General features: G+C 48.1%; 1 protein-coding gene across 1 annotated transcript in view; it reads right to left on the bottom strand.

Annotated features, from left to right (window-relative positions):
- Positions 1–6,458: 6,458 nt before the first annotated feature.
- NUAK1 (NUAK family kinase 1) overlaps positions 6,459–19,306 on the bottom strand; it is a 72,583-nt gene continuing 59,735 nt past the window's right edge. The window contains exons 5-7 of the mRNA XM_036253155.1: positions 15,549–15,668; positions 13,432–13,564; positions 6,459–10,523 (exon numbers count right to left, since the gene is read on the bottom strand). Coding sequence (XP_036109048.1) covers positions 9,370–10,523; positions 13,432–13,564; positions 15,549–15,668 — 1,407 coding nt within the window. The 3' untranslated portion in view covers positions 6,459–9,369. The remainder of the gene's footprint in view (positions 10,524–13,431; positions 13,565–15,548; positions 15,669–19,306) is intronic.

Genomic DNA, 19,306 nt, shown 5'->3' with positions numbered 1-19,306 from the left:
GCAGGAAAAGGCAGACATGGTTCAGCAAGTGGAGGGAAAAACAAAGGACATTAGCTGTGAGCAATGTGGTTGGCACTGGCTATAATGGCAGACTCATGAGTAGATCAACCAGACTGCAAGGTGCAAGGACAGGAAAGACCTCAGGCATAACACCAGTCAAAGCACCAACGTGCGACTGCCCTGGAACCTTGTAGGATGACTTGTCTCTTTTAATCTGTTCCTTCACTTTGAAATCCTCTTCTCCAACTTAACCTCAGGGGCATCATTATCCCACTATTCTAGATCCCCAAAGGACCTGAGTATGTGATGAGTTGTTTCTCTAAAAGGGGAGGCAGTTTTGCCCAAGCCCCCCTCGTCTCTTTACTTCATCCTGATGCCCAGATATTCTGTTTATGAGAAGTCAGCCTAAGCCCTACTGCCAGGGACCATCTGTACTTCATAGGGACTGGACCCACACCATGGCCTCTTTGGAGCTGACCAGCAGGCCTGGTTCTGAGGTCTGCATCTGGCTTTCCGCTTTACACACATCCTTTTGTCTGGGCTCCAAAGCCTGATGGCTGCAGTTTCTGGAATGCCCTAGGCACTGCTGAATCTGATGTTTTTCAGCTTCAGTGATTCACCAGTTCCAATTTGCAGAACTTTCTCAGAATAGCTATGTCTTTGGAGTCCCGTTTCTCCATCTGCCTCCAAAATGAACTATTCCCCATCCTCAGTTTCTCTCGACTGTGAGATGTTCCTCTGGAAACCCAGTCTGGGACCATGACGGTGTCATCGCCCTGCTCTGGGCTTTGAAGATGTGGCAATCCTTTCCTTTTTGGTGTGTGATCACAGTTATTGCAATGCCTGACCCCAGGCAGGTTCATGCAGCCCAGCCTGGCATCGTGTGTTTCCATGTGGCTCCAAGCAGTGGCTTTGAGCAATTAGCCCTCTAGAAGCAGGGTCCCCTGAGGCACACCAGCACAGGAAATAGCATGTGGAGCCCTGTTGGGGGATGAATGTGAATACACCGCTTTGGACAGGAGGAATCCAGTCACTGAAAACCTACTGGCCCTCTACTGAGTTCTGAGCCACAGCAGGTGCTCAGAATGGAGAAAGACTCACTCCTCCATCCCATTCCACTCTAGAGGAACTAAGAAACCCGAATAAACTCCATTAATTCCATCTGCTGAGCCTGGATCTTCTAGAACATAAAACCAATGAGATACTGAGGGACAGTTGCTCTTTCATATTTGTTTGGAGAGTGCATTGACTTGGGCCGGTGCCTTCATTCTTAATGGTATCTGTTTCGCTGCTGCAGAAAAATACCATTTGCATGAACAGGGATGGTGACAGGATAGGGCTTATGATCAAAGGACCATCTCAGAGGCACAACAGAGCAGTTAAGAGCTTGGGCTGAGGAGGTGGTCAACCAGGCCTGCAACTGAATCCAGCCCCACATTTAACAGCTGGGCAACTTGGGCAAGTTACTGTATCTTCCTAACCCTCAGTTTCCTCGTCTATAGAAATGGAGGTAAGGGAACCGGAGGAGCATTAAAAGCGAGATGTATATAAAGAGTATACACACTACTGCAGCTCAGTAAGAACTCAGTTGATGTTAGCGATAATGATTTTAATTTATGCTCTGTCCTTCCCATGGGAAACAGACATAAGCTGTGACAGAGCCACTGTAATGTGTCCATCTGATTCCATATTATTTTCCATTTTTTAAGTACTATAGACTTGAAGTCTATCCAGGAAGTTAGCTTAGGGTCAGGTGACTGAGTTCTGGCCAATGGGATGTGGGCATAAATGATGTACATCACATCCAGGCCTGATTCCTAAAAGATCTTCACGTGTGCTTTCTCTCTCCATCATCCGCACAGCTGGAGATGAAGGACCCTATGATGGCCCAGTGATGAACCACAGGACGGAAGAAGCTCAGATCCCCAAGTGTCTGTATGGAGACAACATGATAAGGAGAGCTGCCCAAACTTCATTGAACTTGGTGAGAATAAGAAATAATTGTTTATCATATTGAGCCACTGACATTTCAGAGCTCGTTTGTTACTGTAGCATAACACAGTCTATCCAGACGAATCACAAATGAAAACGAGTGCAGGGATTAGATGGGGAACTAGCTGATGAAAAAAAAAAATAGTGGATATTCCCAGCCAGGTAGAAATGGGCAGTGTCGATTTTTCAACAGTGGAAAATAATTATCACAATTTAAAAACAAAATTGATTGCAAACTTTGCACACAATTCCCTCCTGGAACCAGACAGTTGTGATCGCAGGGGGCAGGTTTTGTGACACGGAAGCCTTCGTCTGCATGTTCTGATCTATAGAGCCTCCCCGCGGCTCCACCTCCACGTCCCAAACTTTGCGTGAGTCTGTGGATTAAAAACATCCTCTCCATAAATTTCAATAAATTGGCAGTGAATTGCTGCAGTGGGAACATATTCTCATTTAAAATGCACGTCATGGCATGTATCTCGTCTGGGGACCACCTGTCGAAGGAAGCAGCCATTCGTAATTAAGGGTACACTAAGTCATAAATGATTACAGCCAGTCCACATTAGAATGCAGCCACATCTGTTTAGCAAAACACCACGCTCCCTGGACCGTAGCTGTCCTATGCCAATGGGCCAGAAATTAACCCTGTAAAGCTCAAAGGCCTTTGCATATACTGTTCCTGCTGCCTGAAATGCTCACTCTTCGTAGAGCTGACTCTTCTTCATCTTCAGCCCACCGCCCTAAAGTCACCTCTTCAGAGATGTGTTTCTGGACCACTCTTTCTACAAGCGGTACCCATCTCCCTTAATTCTTTATCTCTGTACCCTATCCATTTTCTTTCCTTCATAGCACATATTACTATCTGTAACTGGGATGGGGGGGGTGGGGATACTTGTTTATTCTCTGTTTCTCCCACTAGACCTAAGTAACCATGAAATCCACCCTATCTCTAGAATTAGAATTCCAGATATATGAGCTAACAAAGCCCTTATAGTATTTAAACAAGTTTCAGCTGGGTTTTCTCATATTATAGCTGATTTTACAAATATAGTTCCTCTCTATAGCATTATATTGATGTCTTCCTGACACTAGCTGTATAAATTTAAAATCTTCTACGTGTCAGGCCCTGTATTAGGTACTTTGTTACATTTAATTTTCACAACAACTCTAAAAGTTAGGGATGATTTCATGCTATTTTATAGATGAGGCCCAGAAGGTATCACTTTTTTGTTGGCTTTGCATCCCTTCTACTGAAAGAGCTACCCTCCTGGACTGTGCAATTCTAAAGGAGCTGTCATTCAAGTGTACCACGATGGTGGGCACGTGATTCAGGCTGGCCAATCAGGGCATCTCTCCACCTGGACTCTGTGACTGGGCCAGAGCAAACCCAATCATGATGCTTCCTTGGCATATAAATGGTAGAATAGTAAGACTCTCTCTCGACTCCAGGATCACTCTAGGACCTGTCATCCTGTTCCTACCGGGCGCTATCTGGCTGCCACGCAGGAAGAGCTAAGAATGAAATCTACATTTAGTGAGAGTGAGTGAAAAAGAGGCGAATAGCATCACTTGAGCCCTGAATCCAGCTGTGCCTGAGACACACTCCTTTGACTTCTCAGTTGCATGAAGCAGTACATTCATCTTGTTACCTAACAGGGTCTGAGTTGGGTTTCTGCCACATGCCACAGGAATAAGGATGATGTGAGCACCATGTAGAAGCTCAATGAATACAAGTCTCTCAATTTTCCTCCTTAGAGTGACCGCTCCCCCATTAACTTCACCAATCTATCAGGTGACAACATGCCATCTGTGCTACTCCAGTGCCCCTGATGTTCCTCACTACCCCTAGATGGCCGATTGGTCAGCCCCTAGGCCATGCACATGCTACTCCCTCTATCTGGCTACAGAATTACACCTTTCCAAAGGGACTCCCTTTTAAGTAGACTTCCCGTCCCTTACCCTGAACACGACTGACAAGCCCACTTGCTAATACTGGCAGGGGCCATATCAAGCATTAAGAGCCTCGACCTGGACGGTTTGGCTCAGCGGTTGGAGCATTGGTGCATGGACCAGAGAGTCCTGGGTTTGATTCCCACTAAGGGCATGTACCTCGGTTGCAGTTTGTCCCCGGCCTCAGTTGGGGTTGTGTGGGTGGTGACTACTCAATGTGTCTCTCTCATATCAATGTATCTCTCTCTCTCTTCCATCCTCTCTCCCTCCTGCTCTATCTGAAGATAAATGCAAAAATGTCCTCGGGTGAGGATAATTAAAAAAAAAAAGAAGAGCCTCCAAGCCAGGCAGATTGTCTTTAAAATGTCCCAAGTGAATGAATATTGCCCTGTAAAGAAAGGATTATGGTTTTCCATTCATGTTGAGTTTTATGCTCAAGGAAGCTTCATGGAATGTCTCCCAATCCTTCACAGCCTGTCAACTGTCATATAAGGCAGCAATTAATATAGCCACCAGACAGACGAGAAACCTGAGGCCGAAGATGCAAAGCAATTTGACCTAATAGCAATCATGGGAGTTCAAACTGGAACTGGAATTCTTCCCACCTCGGCCCAGCCTGAGGCAAAGACATGTCCTAATTTGGCAGGCCACAGTTATAAGTATCCATTCCCCAACCCTCTACCATCTCCCAGTCAAATTACCCAATTAAGCCCCATCAGATTAGGTTGCCAGACAAAATATAGAATGCCAGTTAAATTTTAACTTCAGATAATCTTTTTTTTTTCCAGTATAAGCCTAACCCAAATATTGCATGGGAGATACTGTACTAAAAAACATAAATAAAAAATAAATCCATTGTTTAGCTAGGTGTCCTGTAGTTTTATTTGCTAAGTGTGACAATGTTGCATCAGATAGTCACCCGGTAAACCAAATAAGGAGTGAAAGTTGCCATTTCTTTGGAAAGTCAAAGAATTTCAAAGGATTTCGTACCTGGATTTCTTACATGGATCCCCTAACATGCTCTTTAGTACAGAGTATGAGTCTCTAAGGTTTGATTCCAGGGTAGGGTTTGATGTCATGGGTATTGCGAGTGGGATCCCAAACTCTTCAGTCTCTCCCATCCTTTATCCCCCTTCCACGGGCTTCCTGGAGGGGGTGTGTGCAGAAGGAACAATGGTAAGATGGGACTCAGGATGCCACTTTATTAGCAGAGCAGTGGCCTTCCCCACCAGGTGACATGGCCATGGGTCGACTCTGAGCAATCAGATTAGGGGTTTATCTGCCCGTAGGCTAGAAGGAGGTGCCAGGATGGGGCCGGGGAGGGGGCAGGCAGAGGAAGCTGAGCTGGGCACAGAGCGTAGCTGTGTTAACCTCTGATGCTGTCTCTAGTCCAGGATGAAGGAACCGGGTCAGCAGTCTCCTTTGAAAACCAGAACTGAGAACATGTGAATTTGAAAGTTATCTACCAAGCCAAGGTGGGTCATAGAATCAGGGAGGAGAAAGCCAGGTGATGAAAAGAGAAGAATAAAGCTAACACAGAAAGAAGAACAGCAAAGAGGGCCTGTCATTCTCCAGGATCCCACATCTCCAGCTCCCTACTCCAGCTGCAGGGGTGGTCGGCTTTAGGCTGGACTGCGGGGAGGGCAGGAAGGTCTGCACACACAGCCGTCTCAAGTGCCTGTGACCGTCCCAACCAGAATGAGGGCACTGAGCTTCTGTCTTGAGGTGATGGCTGAGTGGAATCGGAGGTGACCTTGGCTGAGAGCCATGGCTCTGCTGTGCAGCCTTGGTACCACGCAGTCTGTTCTATGCCTAATTCCACGGAGGAAAAGAGAAGAATAAAGCTGATATGGAAAGAGGAACAGAAAAGAGGGCGTCATTCTCCAGGATCCCACATCGCCAGCTCCTGATTCCAGCTGCAAAGCCAACTGCTGTCCATCTTCTGAGAACTCTGAATAAATTCCCCATTTGGGCTTTAAGCTAGCTTGAGCGGGCTTCTGGTATACCCATCCTGCCACTTGCTTAACTAAAAGAAAAGCAACCAAATGAGGAAGCAGGGTCCCAGTTCAGTTCATTGCAATTTATTTAATTTAAAAATAAAAACAGAAACAAAAACAGAAAACAAAACAGAAATCAGTTTTCAATGAAAATACAAACACTTTGGGTGGTTATCCAGCTTTTTTCCTTTTTTCTTTTCCCTGTAGGCTGTTCTGGGCTCAAACCAATCAAATGAGTGAAAACCAATTTTGACTGGAGCCATAGAATATGTTGCACCAATTAAATTATACACCAATATATTATTATAATACCTTTGAAATGCCTTTCAGACCAATAAATAAGAAAAGACAAATTCAAATAAAAAAAAAAAAAGTCAACTTTTTATTACCAAAAAAAAAAAAAATAGAAATTAAATAAAAGTCACAACTTGGATTTTTTTTTTAAAAAATGTGCAGTCAAGTTTCTCTCTCTCTTTTTTTTTTTCTTCTAGGAATGATACCGTGCCAGTTAATCCCTACAGAACATTTCCAGTTTGGCAATAAGCAGTCAGTCGATCATTCACATTTGTACTCAAGACAGCAGGCCTGGGCAACCCTCACCTGAGCTCCACCCTGAAAAGTGCTCCCTGTCATCTGAAGCAGCAGCACCTTACAACAGGGATGGAAATTCAGTGAGTTCTTAGCATTTTTCATTCTGCCTGGGGTCTTGCAGCACTTCCTGAAAACTGATCATGCCTTGAAATTTACCTGTAAAAAGAAGTATCCTTCTACTCCTTTGGCAGACGTGTAAACTAAGACACAGAAAGGCCCAAGAGGCAAGGAAAGGCCCAAGAGAGATGATGCCGAACCTCCTGCCAGGTCCACCAGGTCGTCAGTGTCTCTCCCTTATGATTCCATGGACATGAATCCAGCACCACCTCCTTGGCTGGGGACCGGCAGGTGGGGACGCTAGGACTTAATCAGGAAGCAGGGAAGTTGCTTTTCTGGGTTTTCCCCTCTATTCCGAGGTTTTCCTTGAAAAGACAGAGTCAACATCACATCTAGAATCAGAGGACTTCGCAGAATGTTACAACTAGGCAGGGCCTGAGAGACCAGCTAACCCACCCCTCCAGTCTCACCTAAGGGAAAACTCATCCCCAAACTCTGCAGGTGCCTGAGGCCAGCAGCCAGTTAGCAGCACACCAGGAGGACTGTACTTGGAATCCCTGCCTCTGGGCGGAGCACTGTCTTTGCCATGATCCAGTCTGGGTTTATTGACCAAAGAGAACGTATATGTGTGTTTCTTTTTGGAGGGTAGCGGGGAGGGAGAATGGATTTTCTTAATAGTGTCATTTTTATTTAAAGATTAGACGGCTGGAAAATGCTACACAGAGGCAATCCCTTGGCAAAAGGGAAAAATGCCAACCAGCAAGTAGGTGCTAGACCTAAGTCCCACTGACAGCCACCCACTGGGCCCGCTGCCACGCGAGGAGAGCAGCGCCCCGAAAAGGGTTCGTAAAACAAGATCAGGCGCCGGAGCTCGAGGCTGCAGAACGCCCTCCACACACCCACGCAGTTTGCCACCTACAGATTTCTTCTCCTCTGAACCTGTGCTGGAGCTCAGGAAGGAGGTGGGATTGAATGAAAGGAAATTAAGAAGCTTCCCACAATACATTCCTCGGCTCAACCTGACGGAATGTGCAAGACGGATCCCAGGGCTGGTGGCAAAGGGGAGACATGCAGCCATCTCCTTAGGAGAGGGCGGTTGCCTGTTGGTTTTCCCAAATATACCTCCAAGACTAGTCCTCCTTCTGTCTCTAGGTGGCTACCAGAGTTGGTCAACTCGAAATCATTTCCCAGCCCAGCAGTCTGAAGTCATCCCAAAGTCACAAATAAGACCATGAATTCCAAACCCAGTGTCTGAAGACATCTCATTGTGAGAGTGACATCTTGTCACCTGCAATCTGGGCACCTCGACGTCCCAAACCTATGTAGGTTCCTTTTGAAGATAAGCGTCCTATCGCCCTCGTCTCTGCCTCCTCCAGAACCATGGGGTTGACTTCTAGGGAAATGTCTCCTCTTCAGTATGCGACCTCCCACCCACTCTGCTCTCTCAACACCTTCTTCATTTGAATGGGCGAAACTTTCTTTTCCCCCAGAGCCTAGGCATTCACACCCATGACTCAGAATACCTAGATTTGGGGGGGAAGCACCTTCTGCCTGACTTGCCTTTCCTCATCCAAATATCCCACCTACACGCTAACTCCTAGAAGCAAACATGCCGACCTCTGAGGACCCACACGTGGTGGATGGGGAAACCGTCGGGGACTACTAAGCAGGGTCAGCGGGTGAGTCGGTTACTCCTCTGGAGACTGGACACTATCACACCCAGTTCAGAGCATTCGCGCAGGTGAGAATGAACCCAGGAGGCGGCATTCCAGTTAATATTGAGATAGTAAAGAGATTGACAAGCTGTCCCCTTGCTGGTGTGGGTCAATTTCCACTCATCCGCGCAAGGACCACAGAGAGTCCCAAGCTCTGTTACACACCAGTTTTGACCTCTGACACCACCATCCTTTTCCCATCCACCCTTGGGAAGCCGAGCTGAATAGCAAGGCAGACATCAGGAAAGAAGCCAAAAAATCACCATGGGCTGACTCTAAGTCCTTTGCCTCGCTCAGAGCATTCTCTCTCTGATCCAGGCCCTGTCTTCCATTCAAGGTAGAGTAGCAAATTGACAAATGCCACACCAGTAGCGTTAAGAGATAGCGTAGATCCCACAGGATGCCTTAACCTATTTCCCAAGGCTTAGGCAGGTCAAGGACGGCAGCTACACGCCACGAGTGCCACTGCCCCCTCCCGTCCCCATGGCAGCCAGGACTCTTCAATCATAGCACTCCTTCCCTTGTACCTGGGCTACGCACACCAGCACAGCCAGCAGCCACGATCAATCGATCACCGATTCAAGCTCGGGTTGCTGAAATCTACTTGCCAGCCCCATGCAGTCAGGCCAAGCTCGCTCGTGGGAGGAGAGAGGGAGAAAGCTCTGAGCTCACCCTAAGCAGGTGGCCCTGTCTCTCTCGCCCTCCTCCAGAAGCATTTAGACGACTTCTAGAGAAATGCTCCCTCTCCCATATGCTTCCTCCCCACCCTCTAAGTGCTGGCCAATACCACCTCCCCTGGATAGCTGCTCCTCTAGGAGGTGCCATAAGCCAATGCCAATGCCAATTTAGGACCCAAATTCTGAGTGGCAGTCAACAGGACTGGCAGAGAGCCCGCTTCTCCCTTTTAGGTGCTGGCTCAAGGCTGCAACCTTGGCCAAGAGAGATGGCACCAATCCTCATCAGTCTATTGTCATAGCCAGCAAAGAGGTAACCAGTTTGTTAGCACAAGTCATTGCTTCCCTTCCTCCCTCGTACCCACCCCCAGCCCACCCCTGCACCCCGGGGAGCTAGTTGAGTTTGTTGCAGATCTCCAGCGCTTTCTTGTAGACCTGAGTCACGTCATCCATGTCCGTGAGGAGGGAGAAGCTGCTGTCTCCCAGCCGGTTCCGGTACCGCTTCAGGTACTGGGGCCGAGGCCGGTTCTGGAGTCCCTCAAAGTCCTGGATCTGGAGGAAGTTTTCGGCAGAGACACAGCTGCGGATGCGCTGGCGGGCAGGATGATTCTCCTGCAAATCCAGCAGGTCAAAGGAGTCACTGGACAGGACACTGTCATCGCTGATGATGCTGGAAGGCCGGCTGTAGCTGCGGGAGAGGCCCTCGGCAGGGATGCTGGGCTCCAGCAAGGATTCCAGTGTGGGCATTTCGGGGCTGGCGAGGGCCGGGTCCAGGGTGGCTGCGGAGTACTTGCTGCTGTGTTTCAAGATGCCCTTCCTGCGGCAGGAGAGGCTGTGGGCAGTCACCCTGGTGGGGTCCGGAGGGCTAGGGGATGGGACGCTGCTGCCCATCCCATCATTACTGTCCAGCAGCTCCGAGGACTCGCTGCGCTCCGGGGAGGAGTAGTAACCGGATTCTCTCTGCTGCGTCTTTTTCAAGATGCCTTTCTTGGGCATGGTGGCCGACTGTTTGGAGCTAAGTTTTCCTGGCACCTCTGCCTCAGGGGAGCTTGGGAGGGGCCCGCCAGTCCGGCACAGGTCCTGTTCCATCTTGAAAGCAGAGGGTAAGGCGGGACTGACGACACCTTCAATGAAGCCGGTGCTGTGAGAGCGATGCTCGCTGTTGCTTCGCTTCTTCAGGATCCCTTTGGGTCTCTTGGAACTCAGCTTGGATGGGCTTTCGGGCACCGAGTCCTGGCCAGACTGGGCAAAGTCATTCTCTTTCTTGGACTTCTTCAGTGACCGCTGCCGCTCCAGCATGACCTCAGAGGCCCCGGGTTTCGCCAAGTTCTTAATTTTGGCTTCGGCCTCGGCCTGCAGCCCCGTGGAACGGTGGTGCCAGTCGATAATCCGAGCCAGGAGCGGGGACTCGGAGCTGTGAAGGGCATCACAGTCACAGACGCTGCTCTTGTAGCCCCAGTTCACCCACCAGTGGTTGGCGATGTCCTCGATGGTGGCCCGGCGGTCAGGGTTCACCATTAGCATCCATCTAATGAGTCCTCGAGCATCTGTGGGACAAGACGGAAGATGCCTTAATGGGAGCTCTTGGCTTTGTGACAAGGATGACAGTCCAGGATGGCTAAGGACACATGCTCACTTTCAGAAAACTCCAATCAGAGTCTCGGTCCAGCCAATGTCTTCCAGACTGTATCTCAAAAGCCTCATCAAAACTTAGAACCACACTGCCCTGGCCAGTTTGCAGCATCGGCCCGCGGACCAGAGAGTCCCAGGTTCGGTTCCCGCTAAGGGCACGTACCTCGGTTACAGTTTGTCCCCCGCCCCGGTCAGGGTCGTGTGGGTGGCAACCAGTTGATGTGTCTCTCTCACATCGATGTTTCTCTCTCTCTCTCTTCCCCCCTCTCTCCCTCCTGCTCTATCTGAAGATAAATGCAAAAATGTCCTCGGATGAGGATAAAAAAACAAACTTACAACCACAGGCCAGTGCACCCTCACACCCTGGCATGTTTTTGTATATTTGGGAAGGAATATTGTGAACTACTGAGTTCTCTGTCAACTCCAGTCTTTATAAAATGGTCCAGGCCGGGTACCTGGGAAAGAATCCAGACCCAACCCCAGCAGGGCCCTCCTATTCCTTTGGTGGATATCATTTCACCAAAAGGGAAAACAAGTCTAGGTTACTAGGGTTCTCTTTAGTCCTCCAAAGGTAGGCTTGTATAAACATGCAGTGCTCAGGGTCATCGGGAAAGTGTGTAGGAACGCCAAGGACATTTGGGGCGGAGACGGCGAGAAAAAGACTCCTCATCAGAGAGGAGAAGACAGAGAAGGCTGGCGAAGAGCTCAGACCTGGCACACCTGGGCAGTGAAAGGGGCCATGCCCAGGTTGGCCCTGGCCAGGTTCTGAGACCCACGCCCGATGAGCTCACCTCCGCTCCCTCTCTGACATAAGCCGTAGTGTGCTGCACTGTCAGATCAGAGAGCTGATCTGTCTGCTATCAGCTTACCGCCCGTCTGACAAACTCCATTTGCAAATTTCTGCTGCCAGAGAGTTAGAGGAATGCCCCAGAGGGATGTCCAGGAGGCCACAGGAACCCAATGACTCTCACAGCTTACAAACTGACTTTAAAGATCCAACTGCGCTTCCCCCGTGCGGGTTGAATTACATCCTGGGAAGGCGCCACCTCCCCCCAGCCACTTCTGTGAGCCGACGAGTAGCTGGCAAGGGCCTGGCAAGGGGATCCAGGGTAAGCCACACCCCTGAAAAATGACAGGACGACGTTCATTCGGACATTCAACAAAATAGTTTCAACAAGTACGTGCCAGGAACCCCAGTTAGCTGGTGAAACAAATAAGACCGCCCTAGAGGTACCCTGAAATGTCTCAAAAAAAAAACCACCCAAACCAGATTGGCTTATTGAAAAAAATATATACAGAGATATGAATCTATCTATACATATGCAATAGTCAATCCTCATTATTCACAGATTTCGTCTGCACTTGTAAATTCGCCTGCTCGCTAAAATTTATGTGGGACCTAAACCTCAGTAACTGGTCGTTGGAGAACAATGACAGCGTGGACTGCCCCGACATGTGTGTGTGTTCCCAGCTGAGGCCCAGCGAGGGGACAACACTCTGCCCTGTTGTCTCTGTTCTTGTGTCTTACCAAGTGCCCTTTCCAGTCTATTCGGTCCATGTTTTTCACATTTTTGAACCTTATGTTGGCGGTTTTGCAGTTTAAAATGCCCCCAGGTGCCTCGAGTTCCTCAGGACAAGAGGCTGTGGGTGGGAGGCAAGTTCGTGCAGGCGTGAGGCCCGGTGCTGGTGGCCGCGGGTCCGATGTCAGTGAATCAACAGTGTATTTTAAGTGAGGCGTCTTTAAACAGAAACAGCCATGAAACAGGGTTCTCTACTGTTCAGTGGACAAAGGCACTGGGAGCAGAGGAACGGAGCCCTGGGTCTCCCTGAGGAGCAATGCCTCGGCACTCACAGCGCGGTGTTCACGGCAACCTCACAGGACGTAACCACATGAACAGTGAGAATCGCCTGTGTGTGTGTGTGTACACGTGTATGTAGATACATGAAGTGTCTGTGTTAACTGGATTCCAAAAACGGCCCCTTGTCACACCTTTCCATTCGCTGTGGCGCCCTCCCCTCAAGAGGTGGAGCTATGGCTCGGCTGCCTTGACCAATGGGAAGTGGCAGAAACGGCATTACCTGGCCTCCGCACACGGGCACGGAGAAGGCCTGGCAGCTTCTTCTTCCCCGCCTTGGAGCCCTGAGCTGCCAGGTAAGAGGTCCAGGCTCCCTCCTGCACTAAGAGGCCTGGGGAGGCACCTCATGGAGAAAGAACCCTCACAGGGGTGTCTAAAAATCAGCCCCCGCCCCAGCTGCCATCCGATTACAGCTGCAGGAGCAACCCAAGCACGGCCGGAAGAGCTCTAGCCAACCTGGGGAACTGAGGGGTGGGTTACCTGGTTATTTGGGGGGTTGGGACAGAGCTGTTACACAGCAACAGGTAAGGAAACAGCGCCCATGTGCCATGCCCTCAGCTGGGCACAGTGGTGCAAAAGGGCAGTGGTCACCTCATGGCACTGACAGTCTGGTGAGGGTGGTTTGCATTCTACATGGACCGGAAGAGACTTCATGTAATACCTTTTCCAGATGCTTAATTTTTAGGGGAGAAACTGAACCCAAACTGGGTCAGGGATTTGCCTAAGGTCACACAGCCAGGGAACGGGGCTCCGAGCCTGCCTGCCGTGTAGAATGTTCACTGTGAAATGTTCCTTCGGGAACATTTGGGTAAAGCAGCCTAACAAGCCAGACTTGCCAGAAAGCAGAGACCTGGGGGGAGGAGGGAAAGGCAGGAGACGCCTCACAGACACTAACAGAAGCAGAAAGCGCGAGCTAAGGCAGGTAAGCCCACCGCTCCCCCTCAGCCTCTGACCCTCCGAGACGCACCTGAGGGCTGCGTGGGCTCCCGGTACTCGCCGCTGCTGATCTGCCGAATGAGGTTTTTGTGATCAAAACCATCGAAGGGCATTGTTCCATACACGAGAGTGTAAAGCAAAACGCCCAGGGCCCAGCTGTCCACCTGCAGCGGAGAGAGAGGACATACAAGAGCTGGGAAGCAGAGCCAGATGCCTTCCAAACCATTAACATCACAGTGTGTGAGCAGCCACCCCCAGCGACCCCAGGAACTGAATTTAGCACCTGGCAGACAGGTTCCCATGGCTGCCTGACAACTGATATGTGGTGCACCTGGTCATTTCCAATTCAAACCGAGACCCACACGGTCCCAACTACATAAGAACGTTCTCGAACAGATGACCTTCTTGATACTCATTATAATTTTGTGAAATAGGGAGGGTCTGGATGGCTGTCAGCCCCGACTTGACAGACGAGAATACTGAGGCACAAGGCCCTAAGGGGCTTCTCCAGAGGCCTCACCCCAGTGACAGAGGTTAAGACTGGGACGCAAGGCTAATCCAGGAATCAGTTTCTTCTTGTATCTTCCAATGGATCGGGCAGCAAACCCTAGTGCTTACCGGAACCAGGCAGACAACAAACATGAACAAAGCCGGAGAGAATCTGGGGTACAACGCGGAGTGTTGGGGACAGAGACAAACTATAGACCCCATTCACCCATCTTAAGCAGGCAGCCCCCGCTTGGCTAACTGCTGCCTCAAAGTGACACAGACCCGGAACTGCTGGATCCTTTTGTTTTTCAAGAGAAGTCAGAAACCAGACTTTATGTGAAATCTCCCGGTTATTAAATGTTCGTTCCATTTTCTTAGAGAAACGAATGTGGCCAAATGCAGCATGCTCGCCAGCCAGTTTTCAGGCTGCCGGCTTGTAACCTCGGAAACAGATCCTCGAAGATCAAAGAGGCATTCGTTATCGATGATAAATTTCCAGTGTCGAGTTTCTACAGTTTTGTAGATGGAATCCTATGCTCCGCCCTTACATTCTTACTTCAGAAAGACTTTCTCTTCACTGTAATTGGCAGAGGCTCTTGGCACCCCTCTCTTCAGCCTCCAGCCCTGCCCCCAAACACTCTCGAACAGATAAATATTTGGAAGGAAACATTTCAACCCAGTGAACAGCTGCTATTTAAAGAATACTAAGTGGCTGAAATCTCTCTGTAAAGAGAACCATCTTTTTTTCAAAGAAAATAGTCACTCACGACTCACCCGCTTTTAAAATAACATTTCCACATAACACATTTTTTGCAGCGGCCCTGAAGGCTTCAGGCATGTAGAAAAGTGCATTTCTCGTGAATTAGGAAATACAATTAAAATGTATTCCTTCATCAGAAAATACAGGCTGTCAAAATTCTTTGCAAAAAGACAGTCAACTCCCAGAGTTAGGAGGGTTTTGGTTTGATGTTTGTTTTATCAGTTTTGGTATAATGAGGAAAAAGTAAAAATGATTTGCCTAAATCTTGGGAAGTGATTAAATTATGGTATAGTTATTCATACAATAAAACTTTGTCACCATTAAAAACTAAGTTTTTAAAAAAAAATTCAGAAAATGTCACAAAATAATGTTTAAAAAAGGCAAGGTATATATACACATACACATATACAAGGACCTCAAATCATTTTTATTGATTTTTACAGAGAGGAAGAGAGACAGACAGACAGACAGACAGACAGACAGACAGACAGACAGAGAAACCAAGAAATCCGGCATGTGCCCTGGCCGGGAATCGAACCAGCAACCTTTAGGTGCATGGAACGACACCCCAACCAACTGAGTCACATGGGCCTGGGCTCAATTATTTTTGAAATACAGAGATTTACACTGGGGAAAAAAAGTCTTTAAAAAAGTCACAAAAATATTAACTGGTTATCTTTTGTGGGTAGATTGCAGGTAACTTTATTTTTTCTTTTAGGCTTTTCTGGATTTTTCAAATTTTCTCCCAAGGGTGTATGTTATGGCTTTTGTAATTATATATGGGAAAGTTTTCTTTGCTTGTTTTTAGGGGGTTGTTTTTAAAGTATTTCCTGGATCCAGCTCTTGCCCTCTGGCCTTTTCTCCCCCCAAGCCCCACCCACAACGGGCAACCAGCTCACCTCTGGCCCGCGGTAGGGCCTCCCATTGACAATTTCAGGAGACGCATAGAGTGGGCTCCCACAAAACGTTTGCAAGAACTTGTCCTTCTGGTACAGGTTGGAGAGCCCAAAGTCCGCGATCTACAGAGACAAGCGAGATCCAGGGCGGCTTGTTAGCGTCCCTTAGCTACTCTTAAGACTCCGTTTCCCCACCAGAAGATGGGAATCCATGATCCCTATTCTGTTCCAGCTCACAAGATCATTGAGAATGATTTTTTTCTTTAAATCCATCCAAATGAGACCATGAATGCAAAAGTGCTTTATAACCTTCGAGTCTTCAAGCCCCATGCAAACGTTCCACCTCGCCTGCTGCTCTTGTACTGCACACGGATGGAAGTCATTCTCCTTTGTTTACTTGCTTCAAGTGTTTTATCTATTATTCTGTGGCCGCACACTTCCCAGTATCTATATGTATTTGTGTATATATTTTTCCCACATATATATTAACATACACATATAATGTGTGTGTGTGTACATATAAAGTGTCCGTATGTGTGTATACATATGTGTGTATATATATGTATCTATAAATATATATGTATCTATATCTCTATATCTATATCTATCTATCTATCTATATATGTTTTTTTTTTTTCACCCTGTGTATTAGACTCTGAGTCCCTTGAGGCAGGTAGCAGGTTCCACATCTTCCCCTCACCTTTGTATCACCCACTTCTTAGCACCTTCCCTCACCCAATGTCACTAGAATAGGCATTATATTTCGGAAAGTATAAGATAATTAGTTGACAATATGAAATAACAAAAATAAACTTAGTTGCCGCTTACTGAACAACCTCCAAGTATCAGGCACTGTGACACACTCTGATCTAATCCGATCCCAAACCCCATTCACACAATGTGAATGTGCTTCAGGCCACGAACTGTACATCTAAAAATAGTTAAAGTGGTCAATTTTATGTTGCCGATATTTTATCACTTTAAAAAAAAAAACAAAAAAAAAAACATTTAGCCGATGAGGAAACTGAGGGTTAGGGAGCCGAGGTGGTTCATCTCAGGCGAGCTAACTAGCAAGCGTCCATGCAAACCTGTGTCTCTAACGTTTCCCACACGGAGCCCCTCCGCCAGGGACAGCTACTCCACCCCACTCAGCCTTCCCTCCGCCCTGCAAGCGGAGCCCAGGGCTTCTGCCATTCCCCAGGCTGATTTCCATTCGGGCGGAGCGAGTCACATGCCCAGAGCGCAGCCCAGCCCGCCTGTGAACGCGTGGGGCTCTGTTGTGAACGTAGCCCCCAGAATAAGCCTATTTTGTGAAAGTCGGCCCTGAATGAATGGAATGTCATTGAAAGTAGCTGGTGAAAAACCGCCCTCAGAAAGCGCATTCTCAGGGTCAGATTGCACTTAATTGCCCCGAATTCCACTTTCTTATCAAGGCCCCTGCCTGGCTTGCTCTCAGGAAGTTGCTGGGAAGCTCTGTGAAGTGTGCCCTGTCAATCAGAGGACAATGAAATGGCTACAGTCCTGGGACAGACCGAGAAGGCGCAGGCTTCATCCTCTCCAACTGCCGCTAAGGCAGGAACTGTATCACAGCAAGTGCACACCCCGAGGAAGACATGTTCCTGCCCCCCGCAATGTCGGCAGCATCCGGGGCGCCTAGGAGCTTCCAGATGCACACGCGTGTGCAAGGCACCTGCCAGCTCCTCGTGCAAATCCCTGCGCGAACGCACCCACACCAGGAGTTCTCTGAGTCCGCGCATCCTTGCTTTCTTTGCAGCCCTTCTGAGAAGTGTGTTTATGTTGTACCCACCCCCATCCTCACAGACTGATGTTTATCAGCCTCTCCCAGTAAAACTGTCAGGGCCGCTGACAGAAGACGAATAGAAATCTAGATTAGTCCATGTTCTTGGCACTCCGGCGGAAAAGCAGTATTAATCAACACACACACGCACACACAGTTTTCCAACCTTGAGCCACTTAAACATGGGCTGTGGCTCTAGGTTTCATGCCCTATGGAGCTTCCATGAAGTGGCTGCTGGTTATGCAACTTCTCAAAGCCTCAGTTTTCTCATCTGTAAAATGGAGGTAGGGATAGAATCTGCCCCCACAGGGTCATGGTAAAAATTAACATAACGTGTGTAAAATGCTTAGAACAGTAACTGGCACAGAATTGTAGCTCAATAAATATTTGCTTCCCACCTTTAAATCCATATAGGTAACTTTAGTAACTTCATGATACTGGTTTTCCATATAAGGGGATTACAAAAGGCTCCTATTTCAAATAGATACAGTTTTTAAAAGTGAATTGAACTAAAAATATTAAGTAAAACAGCACGGGAGATACTAGGGAAAGGCAAAATCCAAGAAGAAAGTGAAAGAAAAGAAATTTGGGGAAAGCTAAAGCATGGGAAAATAATGATTTTGAACATAATAAAACAAAAATAACCAAAATCTCCAAAAAAGGTTTCAACCTGACAGAGCCCTAAGGGCCACGCTAATCCTACCCCTCATTCTGTGAGGGAAGCGTGTGGAGTCAGAGGGCGTAAAAGCTTTGCTGAAGTCACAGAGACAGACAACCCCACGGGCGTCAGATTCCCCCCAATCCGTGTTTTCTCTGTATCAGAGCACCAGCGGTGTACAAAGAGGCATCTGGGCTTCCCTTTAAAAGTCACATTTTGCTGACACACTGGTCACCTCTGGTGATGGACTGTTCCCCCGGCCCCTACTGGTTCGGAACCACGCTCTGTCCCCGCACTGGGTTCAGTTCAGCCTGGACTCAAGGAAACGGGGATGTCAGCACTCATGTCTTTAACTCTGGGAGTTTGTGCTGTTCCCCAGCCTTTCTGGAAGTGCACCCTGCCAGACAACATCGGAGTTAGAAAGATAAACTAGGGAATGATCATTCACAGTTCAGAAGAATTAACCTCACTGCAACATGGATGGACCTGGAAGACACCAGGCTAAGTGAAACAAGCCACACACCAAAGGATAAATGCTATGATTCCACTCACATGTGGTACCAAGTAGTCAAAGTCATAGAGACAGAGAGTGAAATGATGGTTTCCAGGGGCTGGGGGGAGGCAGCAATGGGGAATTTTTTTTTAAAGGGTACAGAGTTTCAGTTGGGAAAGACACAAATGTTCTCGAGATGGACAGTGGTGATGCGAATGTACTTAAAGCCACGGAATGTACTTAAAGCGTACACCTAAAAAATGGTACACTTTCTGTTACATATATTTTACCATTTAGTAAAAGGATTAACCTCAGATCACATGAATAGTCACTGTGAGCTCCCCCGATGAAAAAGGAAGTGTCAGCTTGCTGATGATTAACTGCTAGGAAAGGATGCTGGTGACAATGACAATACAGGCAATGGTCTGACAGTCACTTGCAGTGTCTAAGAGGAAATGCAGTCGGCTGAACAGATCAGAGGTTCAGGAGCCAGGAGAACCTGGGGCCAACCGCGGGCTTAGCACTGCTACGTGATTGCTGGGACCTGCCAAGTTACCCAACTCCCTCATCTGCAAAATGGGGATAATAATAGACCCCACTCCATAAAGGTGTTGTGAGGATCAGAGAACATGCATGTAAAGCCCTGAAATGATCTTGGTCCCAGCCAACTCCATGAGTCACAGCGGTTACAATGATGCTGGTGATTCGGTTTACTGAGCACTGTTTGCCAGGCAAGACACAGAGCTGAAAACACTGTGCCACACGGCCCACCAAAGAGCTGAAGTCACCCTTCATTTCTGAAAGAAGAGTGA

Source organism: Molossus molossus, unplaced genomic scaffold (genome assembly GCF_014108415.1).
Source record: "Molossus molossus isolate mMolMol1 unplaced genomic scaffold, mMolMol1.p scaffold_m16_p_10, whole genome shotgun sequence".
Taxonomy (NCBI): Eukaryota; Metazoa; Chordata; class Mammalia; order Chiroptera; family Molossidae; genus Molossus; species Molossus molossus.
This window is presented reverse-complemented; position numbering and strand designations above follow the sequence as displayed.